The sequence below is a fragment of the Eschrichtius robustus genome, chromosome 19, assembly GCF_028021215.1.
Source record: "Eschrichtius robustus isolate mEscRob2 chromosome 19, mEscRob2.pri, whole genome shotgun sequence".
Lineage (NCBI taxonomy): Eukaryota > Metazoa > Chordata > Mammalia > Artiodactyla > Eschrichtiidae > Eschrichtius > Eschrichtius robustus.
The window spans coordinates 12,904,242-12,920,424 of NC_090842.1; the positions used below are offsets into that span (position 1 = coordinate 12,904,242).

Genomic DNA, 16,183 nt, shown 5'->3' on the forward strand with positions numbered 1-16,183 from the left:
AGGGAAGTTTCTCAGTAGACCACACAGGTGTTCTTGTGCCATCACGTTCCATACCACAGAAGCAGGAGTGCACGGGATGCTCGCATACCCTAAAGCTCACCCACCCACCTGGTGGCAACGCAAGCCCTTTTGCATCTTCATACAGCAGTTTTCTCTGCATTAAGTGTGTGAACCAAGCATTGCAGAGGCCTCACGTGCACCAAGGAATGGTGTGGGAAAGGACCCATTCTTTCCTAATGCTTGTCTAAATTTGACCCTCTCTGAAAGGTCTGAACTAGGCAGATTAATAAAAACAAACAACAATAAAAACAAACAATTGCCTTCTGTGGCAAGGGGCGCAAGCCCACTGAGCTGGTTTCAGCAGAACAATAGACCAGTGGAGGACTGTTCTTCACAAAGAGGGGCATTAACTTTCTCTTGGCATATGATGCAAATAAACTACTGCCCAGCAGATCAGTTAGCTTGTCTCAGAGAAAAAGTCCATTTCAGTGTCACTTGAGAGTCCTTAACCCCAAGTTACTTGTCTCAAAAATAAATGACCTTTATCGCAAGAGAGACCAGAAACTGTGCAGTTAGAGGACCCCTACTGCTCTGGGGAGAACTGACTGTGAATGAGTGTCTTCTATAGGAAGAGCTGTCCATTTAAATAGAACCAAGTCAGCTAGAATAGTCCTCCCAGCAGCAGCTCAAAGGCCAAAGCAGGCAAAATAGACCTCTGTGCTTAACAGGTAGGAAAGGAAGAGTTGAAAAGGGCTTTCTATAATACAATGTTTTAGAAGCTTAGAATTCAGGGCTTTTGCAACCAGAATCATCAGGTATGTTTCATAGACATGCTATAAAGATGCAGAGCAGCGGAAATCAAATCAGACAAACTTACGTTCCCTTTACTTTTTTTTTTAAATTTATTTACTTATTTATTTATTTATATTTGGCTGCGTTGGGTCTTTGTTGCTGCACGTGCGCTTTCTCTAGTTGCAGTGAGTAGGGGCTACTCATTGCGGTGCGCGGGCTTCTCATTGCGGTGGCTTCTCTTGTTGTGGAGCACAGGCTCTAGACATGCGGGCTTCAGTAGTTGTGGCACGCGGGCTCTAGAGCGCAGGCTCAGTAGTTGTGGCACACGGGCTTAGTTGCTCTGCGGCATGTGGGATCTTCCCGGACCAGGGCGCGAACCTGTGTCCCCTGCATTGGCAGACGGATTCTTAACCACTGCGCCACCAGGGAAGTCCCTCCCTTTACTCTTGGATTGGCATAAGATCAATAAAACTGAGTAGCAGATCGTTTTCTATTTGTACAAAAACTGAAGCTGCTGCTATTTGCCAGCTTTTATTTCACCTTTTGCTGATAGATGCCTTTTTTTTTTTTTTGGCTGGCAGTGTATCAATGTCAATATTTCTGGTTTTCCACTTTGCTGAGTCCCGATGTCCCATAGAATACTGTCAGTACAATGCTGGGAAGCGAATGGGATTTAAGCTCTTTTCCTAACGTACCACTGGCTTCCAGTCCATTTCCTTGAGTCACCTTGCCTTAGGCTTTGCGGAGATTGCTTAGAGACTTACACAGGTGTGGAGTGAAATTGGCCCAGGGACTAGGGCTTTACATTTCATTCTTCGGGATTTCAGCTTAATCCAAAGAAGATCTGAAAGAGAATAGTGGTTTCAATCAGACAGCTCTCACTGAAGAATTTCATCATAAACTTTCTTCCCATTTCTCAGGAAGTACCATGCCAGTTCCAGACCCTTGTATGGCTCTGGAAGATAGTCCATGGCTAAGCTACAAATAAGTCCACTCCTGCCTTGTAAACAGATGACAAATACTAAGGAAACTGCATATCTCTGCCAAAGAATCTTTGTTCCAAATAATTTGCATGTTAGTGGTTAAGCAGGTTGTGAGAGAGAACGCGTAGACTTGAGCTGTATGTTGAAGTTCTAAGTAAAGGTCAGTAGTGCTTCCGTGCACATGTGTTGACCCTATCCTTGCTGGTCCAATTTTGGCGTTTCCTTTTCTTTCCTGTTGGTTCAAGTGCAGTGTTAAATCCTTCTGGTATAAGAGAAGATTCACTTGGATAAGTCCATTATCGAATCATATTAGACATGTAGTGGTCACATACCATGGCAAGGCTTTGTACTATGCTGGGTGAGCCAAGAATGAGTAAGACATGGGCCCTGTGTACAGTAAGCTCCAGGACAACAGGGAAAATAAGAATATCCTCCCCAACCCCAAAATCAGCAGTGAAATTGGTGTGTGGAAGGGATCTCCAAAGGTTATCTGTCCTCAACTCTAGTATCAGCAAGATGGAGAAGACAGGCCGGGTGTCAAAAGCACTGAGTACTAGATCCAAGTCTCCCACGGTGAACTTGGGCAGATTTCTTAACCTTCTTAGATTTTAGTTAACTCATCTCTAAAATAAAGAGGTTGCATTAAACAGCCTCTCAGCTGCTCCCTGTTTTGTGTCCTAATAGTATTTGGTCACAGTTTTTTTGGATGATGATCTCCTCTACTAGATTTTCTCCTTGAAGCCAAAGATTATGCTTTATATATTTTTGTATCCCCAGTTCCAAGCACATTGTCTGGTGTACAGTAATTTCTGATTAATCTCTGTTAGATGAGTGCAATGAACGAATGACTCTAAATTCATTCCCAAACCTCAAATTCTATTCTGTGAGACAGCTGGGTGTCTGGGGCTGATTTTAAAGATTATGGGAAAGATGTTCCCACCTTTTCTTCACAACCGGTTGTTGTGTCCTGTCATCCTTTCTGTTTCTGTTTAAGAAGTTATTTCCCCAGCTCCTTTCCAGCACCTCTCATAAATAAACAGCAGGACCCAGAGCATCACTGAGCATGGCCAGGTAAAGCAGTGCTTTTGCTACGAAACAAGTCATTTGGGTGAATCTGCGTCCATGCTCATGGGACTGGAGCAAAGAAAACATGTTGCTTTAATATCTTTATAGTAGACTCAACAGGATGGAGTTTATCATTTAGTTGCAGTGAATTTTGTTAAACTTACATTCTGGGGGCTAAAAGGCAGCATAATTTCTAGCAAATTATCATTGTAAACTTTGAATTCAGAAAGGAACAAGACAATGGTCATTTTGCCCTTTTTGTCCCTTTTACTTTTCTGAGATTCTGAATATTTTTTTGTGAGGTCTTGGTTGGTGTCTGGTGTTGGGACACGTCATCGGGCTTGGTACGGTGGGAAGGGAATTGGGATAATTGCTGATTGATGGAGAACAGGACAGAAAGCACAAGAAAAAAAAGCTTAGTAAGAGGCTCTTTCACAAGTGTGTTGTGCACTCAGCCATACCCTCTGATGGCACGGAAGCCAGCTGCTCAGAGTGAAGGCTGTGCTCCTCAGACAGGATTAGTCCTCACACGAACTTACGGTAGTAAGGTCAGAGTAGGAGGAGGCGGTTGAAATGTCATTGTTACATTGAAAACATCTTGGCAGCAGTAGTCTGGACATGCCTGAGTATAACGTTCTGGATGCAGTCTGTGAGGGAGCAAGTGCAGGGTGCCTTCCTGTGAACTGTGACCTCTAACAGGTGGGTGAAGGTTCTCCTGAATGTGGTTTCTGTGACACAGCTCATCCCACTTTAGAACCAAGACTGGAAAATCTGCAGCTGGGGGAGGGGTTGGGCTGTCAAAGCCGACTTCCTGGTAGTCCCTTGCCATTATGGCTTAGGATCCAGAACAAAGAGAAGTCAGTGTTGCTGTTTCTCTGATGCCTGAAACTGCACTGGTTCCTGCTGACAGCACAGAGGTCTCCAGGGGAATTCGGACCTTCCCCTTTCCCCGGTTTTCCAGTGTGCACACCTGCTAAATGCCTGTGGGATGCCTCCCTCCTGGCAGTGCTGAGTTGCTCCCTCCTGGCCTAGCTGCACTTCTGAGAGGGGGAGCCGTAGGCTGAGGCGCTCTCTGCAGTTTCCTTCACAACAGAATAGAGACAGCCGGCAGCCGCTGCCCAGAATCTGACTCTTTCCTGCCTGCCTCAGCTTTCCCGAAAGCCTGATTGATGAACTTTAACAGCAGAGATGGGTCCAAGGTCAGGGTAAATCTGCCTTCCTGAAAATTGCAATGGAATGATGCCAGGAGTATGCCACTAAAGCCCCATTTCAAGGTGGGGAGTGAGTGTGAGACCCCACATTCCAGGCTCCAGGAACCAGGTGCTGGTCTCTCAGTGATGACGAGCCTCCGCATGTTTTGGCTGCTGCTATAAATGTGTCGTTCACTTGATTTAGCCTCAAATACAAGATGGGTAACTTTGCTTTTGAGGCCGTCAAAGTAGGAAATCATACACCGTGTTAATGATCCAATGCAAGCAGACATAGAAGCTTTCTCCTAAAGCATAATAGCACAGGTGACGTTTTGCTGATACTCATTTAAAGGGGGATTATGACTTTTTTCTTTCTCTAGAACCTTTCTCACTGCTACGCGGCAAAAATCATTTTACCATAGACTTCTCGAAGTGACTTGTTGAAAAGATGGCATATTCTGGTAATACTGTCAGAGCTGTAGGCTGTAGGGGAGAGGTGGTGTACAGAGAGCCGTGGTGCTGCCCAGATAAGATGGGGAACCCTGGGTTGCAGAGAGCTGATGGGCAAATATAAGTGGAAATTCCTCCCTTTAGAATTTCCCAATTTAGAAGTGTTCTGAACACCTTTATTCTACAAAAATCTGATTCTCTCCCACTAATTGGTTCTGTGATCCAGGTGACATTGTTGAGTTTATCGAGTGTCCACTGTTTACAGAACTATATCCGTGTGCTAGAGAGAGATTTGGAGACCCAGAACTTAAGTATCCACACGATATAGAGCCTGCAAAGGGAAAGTCATGTTTCTCCTCAACATCTTTGTTAGATTCCCCCAAAGCAGAACCTTAGGTAAGGCTCTGAGTGCAGGTGGTTTATTTGGGGAGGTGTCCCAAGAAGCAAGAGTTGAGGGGGTGGGAAAAGTGAGGCAGGGAAGGCAGAAAAGCCAATAGAAGAGTGCACGCATTTCCAAGGCCACGAGCCGTCAGGACTTCTGAGACGCATCCAGTGTACCTCCCAGGACTGCCTATGTGAGGACAAGGGATTGGGCCATTTAGCCACCAGCTCCTGTCCGCCACAGCCACTCCACCAAGTGCTTCTGGCATGTAGGCAGGGTCAAAGGACACCCCGCGGCCAGAAATGGAAAACCTCCAGGTGTGTGGTTTTGGTGAGATGTTGCCCGCAATGGCTCTGAGCTTCCTCAGAGCTGACCAGTGCGGCAGCAACTGAACGTAGAGCCCTCAAGCACCTGTTACGGAGAGGAGCAGTGCCGTAATGGGAAAAGAACAGGGGTGCGGTAGAATCACCAGCAGGAGGTATCTAGTTCAGAGATTGGGGGAAGGGTCTGGGAAAGCCTCCTGCAGGAAGCGGTTTCTAAGCTAAGGCAAGACCAGATGAATGGGAGGGGGACAGGGAGAGGTGAACTGCAGGTGTGGCTGGAGTGTAGGTTGCAAGGGGAGATGTGGCGAGAGAAGATCAGGAAGAACTCTGCGAGTGAAGGAGTTTAGACTTTGTTGTAAGAGTAATTTAGGGGTTAAGGAGGAGACATTAACCAGAAAGACGTGATAAGCTTCATATTTTCAAAAATTCACTGTGAAGACAACATGTAGGATAGATGCCAGGATGGAGCAGGTGAGTGATGGTGGGACAAGACCAAAGTCAGGGAGACAAGTGAAGAGCCTGCTTAATCATCCAGATGAGAATATAAAAATGAGAACCAAGACAGTGGCAGTGAAGCAGGTGAGAAGGGGAAGGATTTGAGCCATGTTAAGTTTCTGCCTCTCCACTTATGCTCTGTTCCTGGTAAAATATAGTCTGTGTGTGTTGATGGAGAGATTGTTGTAGGGACTGTTATCCGGAAAAGAATTAGAAGATATGAATCGAAAGCTCATACAGAGCTCTTTGGAAAATCCTTAAGCAAATTGGGAATAAAATAGCTGTCAGAAAATCTCTCCAGTAAATTCTCACGTTAGAAGTGAGACAGCACAGTGCACCACACTGAGGGTCAGAAAAGCCTTGTTTTGCCCTGGACCTGCATCTTCTATTGGTTTGACCTTTGCTGTATCATTTAACCCCTCTGCACTTTATTTGTCCAGCTCGAAATGAGGACAGTGACGCCTGCCCAGCCTCGTCTGAGTTGATCTCAAGCTGACAGCCTGTAGCAGGGTATGACCACAGCAGGGAAGCTAATGAGAGTGTGGAGGGCCATTGCTCAGCCCCAAGAGTCTCGTGTTCAGTGTGGACACGCCTGTCGGCTCATTCCAGGGCAGAGGTAGTGAGCCATCCCTCACTGGCACTGTGCTGCAGGAAGGTGGGATTTCAGAATGGTTGGTGAGACACAAGATCATCTTGAAGTTCCTCCTCCAACTCTGAGACTCAGTGGTCCTCTTTCACGGGCACTAGGGAGAGTAAGATGAGAAATGGCTATGAAACACTTGGATAATTAGCCTTCTAGGCAAGTGAGAGGTATTATTGTTGATGTTATCAGTAGGCCTTGTGATATTAGCTCAGAGAGTTTTTAAATGTTTTAACCCTCTTGCGTATCCCAGTAAAGCAGGAAATGACTTCTAGTTTCCTGTATGCTGGTATATAACTTGTTTTACTTTCTAAAGAGACCAAAAGCCATGTTCCTTCCATACTTCCTTCCCCTAGTACCACCTTCTTACTAGCTGCATTCTGTCTTGCTTATTTTATCTCATACATTTAACATTGACTGGAAACATTTGACCTGCCAGGACTTGAACTTGGGCATATGGGGTTTCTCCCACCGTCCACGACAGCATAACCAGCAAGTAGAGCACAGGCTGTACATTCCCTGCTTTCAGGATGAGGAATGTTCTCCACCTCCTGGGAAAAACCAGGGTCCTGACTCACAGGAGTGGAAAGGAAACTGATCTTAGAGTCTTTTTAAGATACTGTAACTCTTGCTCATCAGTGTTGGGATCTGGTTCTCTTTCTCTTGAAACGATTCCCTGGGGCTTTAGTGCACAGATGATGACAGTGATTCAGGATGGATAACATTTATTGCACCTTTGCTCTGTGCCAGCTGCTGTTTTAAGCACTTTATATAGAGGATACACTACAGCCCTGTGAGTAAGCGTTCACTTTGTAGATTAGGAAACCAAGGCAGATGTAGTTAAATACCTAGCCTAAAGTCACATGGTTCGAGCTGGACTATGAAACAAGGCATGTGATTGTAAAACCGTGTCTGAATCGTGCTGCACTTCTCCCTCCTTGCGAGCAGAGACCTGTCTGTCATACAGAGCAGACAGAGGTCTTCAGGATTTCCTATCCCCAGGTCGTTAGAGTGGTCAGAGGTATTGAGCAGGAAAAGTGCATTAGAATTCTGGTCTCCTTACTGTGCTCTCCACACCAGACAGGAAGTACCCTGGATGCAAACATGGCTCCCATTAAGATAAATAGCTTGAATCTAGGGAGGCCCGTGCCAATCAGAAAAACCATTAATCAAGAGATTAGAGTTTTTACCTGCTACATGTTTCATGTTTTTGCTTTCCCTAGGTTAAAAAGATCAAGTGGCATGAGCAGCCTTTTGGGGAAACTAGGAGCCAAGAAGCAGAAGATGAGCACGCTAGAGAAGTCCAAGCTGGACTGGGAGAGCTTCAAGGAGGAGGAGGGCATTGGCGAAGAACTAGCCACCCACAACCGAGGGAAGGAGGGGTAAGAAGTAGTGCCTTCTACGCTCTCAAAATCCTCAGAACCCTGCGATCGTTCATTGCACACGCGCTACCCAATTTAAGTAGGCAGGAGCTTTTCATGGTAAAACAGAAAACATGAGTTCTTTGGTTTGTTGTTGAAGCTCTGTTCTAATGTGGGCAGGTCCTGTCGGTGAGGAAAACATTGGGGTGGGAGGGCACGTGAGCAGCACTTCTCTCGGGGAGAGGCACGTCTGCCAAGCTGAATTTGCTGAATTGCAGCTCCCATGAACTGTAAGTCACCTCGTTTGTTCATGTGGTCAGATCTGGCTCACCGTATCAGCCTCGGCCTCATCTGAATTATTTGGCCTTCTGAGAAGCCAGACAAGCTCAGTGCATCAAACGCAGAGTCAACAGGGCGCCTAGATGTTGTCGGGTATTGTGGGATTTTTTTTGTCTGTGTCATTATGGCCCGGGGTGGGGCTTCACCTTTGGCTTCAACCTATGTGACACACCAGCCCTCAGACAGCATCCGGGCCATCACGTGCACCCTCTTCCTCTTCACTTTGGAATACAAAGAGGATGTCCATAAACTGTGTACAGGAATGTCCTGAGAGAAATGGTGTTCACTGAGTACTTAGGAACCTCAGAAGGAGCCAAGAACAAAGTTACTACAGAAGTGGGTCCATGGCTCAAGGTCCACACTCCCCGCCCCTAACAGTGAAAGGAAGTGTGCGTGGCGCATCAGACAGCCCTGGTGCTCCCCATGCCTGCCCCTCTCCAGCAGGGGCTCTCCCTGCAGCCGCCGTGCATCCCCGAGGCTCAGCTCCTTCACCAGTAAAACTGAGATAATAATACCACCCTTAGGGTGGTTGTGAGGCTCTCGTGAGACAAAACATGTGATATATGTATCATGCATATATGTATATAGCACAGGCAGACCTCAGAGATATTGCGGGTTCTGTTCCAGACCACCGCAATGAAGCAAATATTGCAGTAAAGTGAGTCATGCGAATTTCTTGGTTTCCCAGTGCATATAAAAGTTATGTTTATACGATACTGTAGTCTATTAAGGATGCAAGCATTATATCTAAAACACAATGTACAAGCCTTAATTAAAAAATACTTTATTGCTAAAAAATTCTGACAATCATCTGACAACACAAGATTGCCACAGTCCTTCAATTTGTTAAAAAACACAGTATCTGCAAAGTGCACTAAAGTGGAGCGCAGTAAGAAAGGCATAAAGCCCTGTCCACAAAAGCCCTTTGCAGAGCGCCTGTCACTGTCACTTAAAGGTGTGTATTAAGTGGTAGTCATTCAGGTTATTTATAAGCTAAATTATAATAAAGACAGGTGAGGGATTTGTTTGGGGGGTCATTTTTCTAGATTAGGCTTCACGAGTATTTGAATGAACGTAGAAGCTGATCAGTATATTAAAAAAAAAATGTCTTTAATGACTTTATGAGCTTGTTTAACTACCAGACTTCTAAGTCCATCTGTCAAAGATGGTTTGCCACAGGACAGAGGTAGAAGTACCGTAGCCATCTGGGGAAGGGCCCACAAGAAAGCACAAGCAGGAGTCAGTGTTACCTGCAGAAGGCCTCTGATGCATGCCCTGAACCTCCCCACTCTGACTCAGCTCTAGTAACTCAGCCCCGCCGCTTCTCCATGTTTGCCTGGTGATCTCAGGCAGCAGAGGAACTGCCAGTGTGTGCCACACTTTACTGCTTCTCTGAGGATTGATTATATGGGTTAGACAGTGTTCGTTCTGTTAATAGAGGTCTTATAAAAGTAAGGAGTGGTGCTGTTGACGATAAGGGAGAGATAAGAAAATGTAGGCTGGAAGAGAAAACAAGATTAAAAAGGACATCTGCCCAATGAGGACTTTTCAGGCAATGGAAAATCACATAACTGGGTTAGGGAACAACTAATAGCATACAACTTTTAAGCTCTTTGCTTTTCCCTCTGTCTCTGAGCCTTTTCCGCCTGGCCAGATGATTCCACGGATCTGATTGTATTTTTCCAGTGCAGATCTGATGACTTCTGTGCTCTGCCTTTGGCTCTTCTCACCTGCCCTCTCTCGTGCCCACCCCATACCTCCACTCACTGCCTTTCCTAGCTCCTGGCAGATAAAAGGGCCCAACCCCTAGTCCAGGGAAGGAACTATTGCTCTGGTTCTTACCTTGGCTAAGCATGAGAATCTTCTGGGGTTTTTTTCAGAGTTACATGACAAGGGCACCCCTGTGCACCGCTGAATCGAGTCACAGATATCTGTGTGGTGTGTATATGTGTACACACACACACACACACACACACACACAATGGAATATTACTCAGCCATAAAAAAGAATGAAATTTTGCCGTTTGCAACAACATGGATGGACTTGGAGGGTATATGCTTAGTGAAATAAGTCAGAGAAAGACAAATACTATATGATATCACTTACATGTGGAATCTAAAAAATACAACAAACGAGTGAATAAAACAAAAAAGAACTTACAGATATAGAGAACAAACTTAGTAGTTACCAATGGGGAGAAGGAAAGGAGAAGGGGCAAGATAGGGGTAGGGGATTAAGAGGTACAAACTACTATGTATAAAACAAATAAGCTATATGGGAATATAGCCAGTATTTTATAACTATGGAGTATAACCTTTAAAAATTGTGAATTACTTGGGAATTCTCTGGCGGTCCAGTGGTTAGGAACTCCGCACTTCCATTGCAGGGGGCATGGGTTCACTTCTTGGTCAGGGAACTAAGATCCCACAAGCTGTGCGGCTGGGCCAAAAAAAAAAAAAAAAAAAAAATTACGAATTACTGCGTTGTACACCTGAAACTGATATAATATTGTACAGCAACTATACCTCAATTTTTAAAAAAAGAGTCACAGATACCTGTATCTTTAAATCACTCCTCAGGTGCTTCTCGTGCACAGTCTGGATTGAGACTCACTAGACCACAGCAACTAAATTCTAGAAATGAGAGCAAGACAGTCAGCTTGCTGGGTGAGCCTATCCAGCACGTATGTAACTTAGAGAGCTGACTTCAAAACAGGGACTGTCGAGAAGGGCAAGAAGATTTCTACTGAGAAGTGTGCCCAGTGCCACAGTGTCAGAGGGTGGGAAGCACAAGCCAAACCTGAAAGGTCTGTTTGGTCAGGCCCCCAAATTCTCTTACACAGATGCCAACGAGAGCAAAGGCCACCTGGGGAGAGTCTGCTCTGAGGGAATATGTGGAGAATCCCAAGAAGTATTACCATGGAACAAAAGTGATCTCTGCTGAAACTAAGGGGGAAAGGTCCTATTTGATAACATCTCAAAAAAGCTACTTATGAGTAATGATTGGCCTCTACCATATTTATTATGAGACTGTGACATTTTTTACAGATGCCATATTTAAATTGTTCTCCTATAGAAGAATCCAGATCATGGATAGTGATAAAAAATATTCCTGTAATACAGTCCTGATTAAAATAAGATGGAATTGAGGTTGAAAGATTATGTTGTGCTTTTTGTGTTTTGATAGTAATTCTACTTCAGTAAGTGCTATCCCATCTTTCCCCTTGTAAAGCTTTAATAGAATTTGAAGCTACAATGGTCAATATTGGATTATTATTGTCCAATTTTTAAATTTTATTTATTTATTTATTTATGGCTGCGTTGGGTCTTCGTTGCTGCGCGCGGGCCTCCTCTAGTTGCGACGAGCGGGGGCTACTCTTCATTGTGGTGCGTGGTCTTCTCATTGCGGTGGCTTCTCTTGTTGCGGAGCACGGGCTCTAGGCACATGGGCTTCAGTAGTTGCAGTATGTGGGCTCAGTAGTTGCAGCATGCGGGCCCTAGAACATGCGGGCTTCAGTAGTTGTGGCATACAGGCTCAGTAGTTGTGGCGCACGGGCTTAGTTGCTCCGCGGCATGTGGGATCTTCCCAGACCAGGGCTGCATTAGCAGGCGGATTCTTAACCACTGTGCCACCAGGGAAGCCCTACTGTCCAGTTTTTTAAAAGCAATTTTGCTGTCTGAAAATATTCACATAAAGAAGCAAAGCACCTTGAGAAACAGCAGTCACAGGACCAGATCTGCAAGGAATTTAGACAATGGAAATATCAGAGACAGGTTTTAATACAATTATACCTACTGTATTTAAAGAAGTAGACAAACTTGAAAATATTTGCAAGAAGAAGAAACTATAAATAGTGGCCTAAAAGACCCAAACAAAATTTCTAGAAATGAAAAATTTAATAACCATAATTAAAAATGAGAGGGATAGATTTAATAGTAGTTAGACCAGCAGAAAAGAGAAATACATGCACTGGAAAAGAGCCAGAAGAAATCATCCAGAGTATTGTTCAGAGAGACAAAAAGACAAAAAATATGGAAGAGGGAAGTTAAGCCTCCTGGAGGACAGTGTGGGAAGAGATGAGAGACACCTCCTTACAGACTTTTCAAAACTCAAAGATCCCAAGATAAATAAAATAGAAATCCACACTGCAGAGTGAAGTTGCAGGAAACCAGTGACAAAGAGAAAAATCTTAAGAGCAGCCAGAAAAAAGAGATTTCTTTGAAAGGAGGGGCAGGTAGACTGACAGGTAGCTTCTCAATTAACAGTACTTTTCATAACATCCCCAAATTGGAAACAATTCCGATGTCTATTTGTAATAGACAAATAAAGTGTGATGTGTTCACACACTGGGATACTCTACCGATTGGAATGAACATGGGTAAATTTCAGTAACATAATAACACAAAGAAGTTCATGCAGTATGGTTCCATGTATTATATTTATTTGTTTTAATTCCATTTATATGAAGGTCAAAAATGGGCAAAAACAATGTGTCCGTTAGGTCAATTTGTGAAGAAGCAAGCCACAAAAGAACGCACACAGTATATGTCTATTTATGTCGAGTTCACAGTTAGGCCGTCACCAGGTCAAGGAGCCGAATGCTGCCAGCCTTCAGGAGGCACATTCATAACTTTCACCCAACACCCACACCGAACACCCAAGCCCAGCCAGGTGTGAGCCTGCCCACATTTCCACTTCCCTTTCAAGTTTCTGTTCCTCTGACATTACCATCTAGTTGTGCCTAATTGTGAATCATTATAAAGCAAGCTCTCCCAGTACAGCTTGGACTTCTCCAGGGTGCTCATCTTCTGCTTCTTGGCTTGCTATATAATGATTCATCTGCCTTGCCCATTTTATACTCTGTGTGTGTGCGTGTTTGTTATATTTTACAATAAACTGAAGTGCAATTGAATTCAAATCCTGGCTCTTCTACCAGCCTGCCATGTGCTCTAGCCCCAGTTTCTTCATCTGTGAAGTAGAAACTCTTCAGTATACTCCCAGGTTTATAATGGGAATTAAATAAGTAGGGGAAATGTCTGGCATGTTTATAGATAGGATTCCCCCCCACCCCAGCTCTCCGCCCCCTCTTCTTTCTCCTGTCTGCCATTACTGACCACGCCAAGCTTAGGGCCTTACTGGAAGGCTAGGTGCTTTATTCCTCTAGATCCCTTCCTGGTGTATTCCTGCCAAGCCTTCAGGAACACTTCCCACAACTGTGGCCAGCACAGCTTGGGGGCATCTCCTCTCTGTCTCCCAGGCTGGCCTCTCTTCCTCCTCTGGGCTTTTAAAGTAGGGAAGTCCCAGGGCTGAGTGATGGGCAGCCGTCGTTCCTCATATTCTCTCCCCCAGGAAAGCTAATTCCATGGCTTAAGTACTATTTTCTGCTGACGACTCCCAAAAAAGCTCTCCCCTGCCTGACCATCCCACTGAGCTGCAGGCTCCCGTAGCAGCTGTTTAGTTGACATCTCCATTTGCATGTCCAAGACGTTACATCAAACTTAACATCCAAAACCAAATACAGATATCCCCCACTTTTCAAAAGCTTGCTTTACACCACTTTGCTTTTGCGAAAGACCTCTACATTTTCTCCCTAACTGAAAGAAATCTGAAGAGGATTTTCGTTTTCACCAAAAGGCAATTGCTTCTTCACTTCACGCCATTTCAGCTAAGAGAGGTGTTATAGGGACGCTCTACTTTCAGATAGCTTGAGATACCTCTGCTTGCTTTCTTTCCATAAGCAGACTCCTTCCTCAGACCTCTCAGAAAATGGCACCATCACCGTCCACCCAGCTGATGAAAGAAAGCCCTAGCAGCATCCTCTTTCCACTCGGTCCTGAAAGTCCAGTAGACAATTCCGTCATGAAGTATTTTGGTCCATCCTTCTGTCCATCCCAGCTGCTTGCAGTCCGGTACAAGCCACAGGCATCTGCTCTGCTCCCTGCTTCTGTATCTGTACCTTTCCTCCATTCTTCTCTACATCACAGCCAAAATGGTTCTTTGAAAGTACAAACCATTTTTCCTCTCTTCCCTGCTGTTTAAGTAGCACTTAAAATGAGTGTTCACCTCCTTACCCTGGCGTTTCCAGGCCTCCCTGAGCCGTCCCCTGCCCACCTCTGACCCTCTTCGCCCCAGCCCAGCCTCCGCACTGCTCCTCCAGATCCTCCTCCACGGTGGGCTCTTGTTTTGCCACTCAGATGCCACTCTTCACTCTCTCAGAGTAGCCCCACCTTAGGAACCCTCCATCACATCACCCTCTTTGACCTTCTTCATCACACTTATTGTCAGTTGATACACGTTGTCGTGTTTTGTTTCATGTATGGTAAGCCCCGAAGGCAGGGTCTGGTTCACCACCCCGCCACCAGTGGGGTGCTAGAAGAGCACCTGTCCCAGAGCAGGCGCTGAGCCATTGCACTGCCTAAATGCACATCCCACTAGCTGTCAGGCAGCCATGGCTTTGTTTTGGAACTTAGTAGGATTGGAATTAACCACCCAGAAAGGAAGGGCATGACAAGTCAGAATGACATCTCCACCTAGGCATCATTTTCAGACAGCAAAGTTGGTTAAAATGCCTGTACCAAAGAGGTCAGCTGCACAGCAAAGAATCGCTGCTTTTCCTCCGAGCCGTGGACTCCAGGGCACAGTCCAGCATTTCGGGATCAGTGTCACCAGTCAGCACTCAGGGCCTTTAACATTGCTTCCCTCTATTCCTATAACCGATCGCACCAGGTTCCCTGGCAGTGTTCGCCATCAGCAGCGCGTCTCTCCAACACTGCTGAGGTAGAGGCCAGCAGGTTTGGGGGGAGGGATCAATGCAGAGAAAATGAGAGGAATACGGGCTTGGTCTCGGCTGCTGCTGGCAATCAAATTGAAGGTCATGGAGCTCGATGATTGGAGACCAGGTGTGTTTGTGATTTGGAGAGGCGTGAAGGAGAGAGAAAATAATTTTCTTTCTCCAAAGAATCTATCTCCATGACCCCCAAGAGTCACTCTTTCAGAACGAGCACAATCTTGAGGTGAGATGGGAGGAAAGCAGTGGACAAGAAAATTAAAATCACCACCCTTTCACTTTGGCCCTCGAGGTGTTTGCGAGTCACCCTCTTGCACAGGGCTTGTGTGATGTTGAGCAGATTGCTTCTGTCACTTGCACTCCTCAGGGCAAAGAAGTGCACCTCTTAGTACTTCCATCACAGAGCTTTATTCCAGCCTCCGAGGGCCTGCGCCGCCTGTTGGTTTCTGGTGTTGGTCCACTTTCCTTCTCAGGTTTACGCTGCACAGAACGCCTGCTGGCTCTGCTGGCAGCATAGTGATAGCGCAGCCCTGAAACATCCTCCGTTATGTGCCTGCTTCGGATTTCCCTGCACCTCCCTGTGCTCTTTCTTTTCCTGACCAGTGGGCAGGACCCTCTCTTGGGCGGATGTGACTGTGTGGCGGAGCTTTTGGGGATCAGCACCCTCACCTGCCCCACAGAACTCTGCCTTCTTGTGGGGGTGGATGGGCGTCCTTTCACTTGCAGCCTGGTTTCCCAGAAGTAGGTACCAACATGTTCTCTGGAAGCATTTTCTACCCTTCTCGTCCTCTTCTTCTATTTTTCCTTCCCTCCACATTGGCCTAGATCTCAGGAAAATTGGTGGCAGAAAAGTAATTTGGGTTGCAGGATCAAAAAGATGACCGAGCCTATTGTGTCTAACCTGGTTCTGAAAGGGAAAGCTTAGAAAATCCCTTAGGTTTTGGTGCTATTAGCATATTTTATTAATGACAGTGAAGAGCTGCAGCCTCTTAAATGGGCCACATAAGGCAGTAGTGGTGGGAAGGGATGGTCCCCTCTGCCCTTCCCAGTAGACTGGGCTGAATCAGTCTGGGTCCCCAGGAGTGCTGGGCACAGACCAGAAAAGAAGCCTTGCGCGTGTCAGCTGGTGGTCCTCTTCTGGGACTGCAACCCGCTTAAGGTGCCTGAGAACTTTCTGAGGCTCAGTTTAAATAGGTCGTCCGCTCGGGCCGCCTTGGAGGAGGCAGCCTTCCCCACAAGCCCTTCCTCTTTCTGGGGCATTTGGTCTCTTGGTCCCTGTTCCAGCTGTCCCAGTTTCTGAGGCTTTATAGTGATACAGTCAGGTCAGAAATGGGAGGCAAGAACCGCACAACACTCATAGCCATTTTTGGTTTTA

General features: G+C 45.8%; 1 protein-coding gene and 1 pseudogene across 1 annotated transcript in view; both read left to right on the top strand.

The window, feature by feature from the left end:
- CFDP1 (craniofacial development protein 1) overlaps window positions 1–16,183 on the top strand; it is a 134,197-nt gene that overhangs the window by 114,887 nt on the left and 3,127 nt on the right. Inside the window, exon 6 of the mRNA XM_068528065.1 lies at window positions 7,544–7,702. Coding sequence (XP_068384166.1) covers window positions 7,544–7,702 — 159 coding nt within the window. The remainder of the gene's footprint in view (window positions 1–7,543; window positions 7,703–16,183) is intronic.
- Window positions 8,145–11,020, top strand: LOC137753518 (cytochrome c pseudogene; annotated as a pseudogene).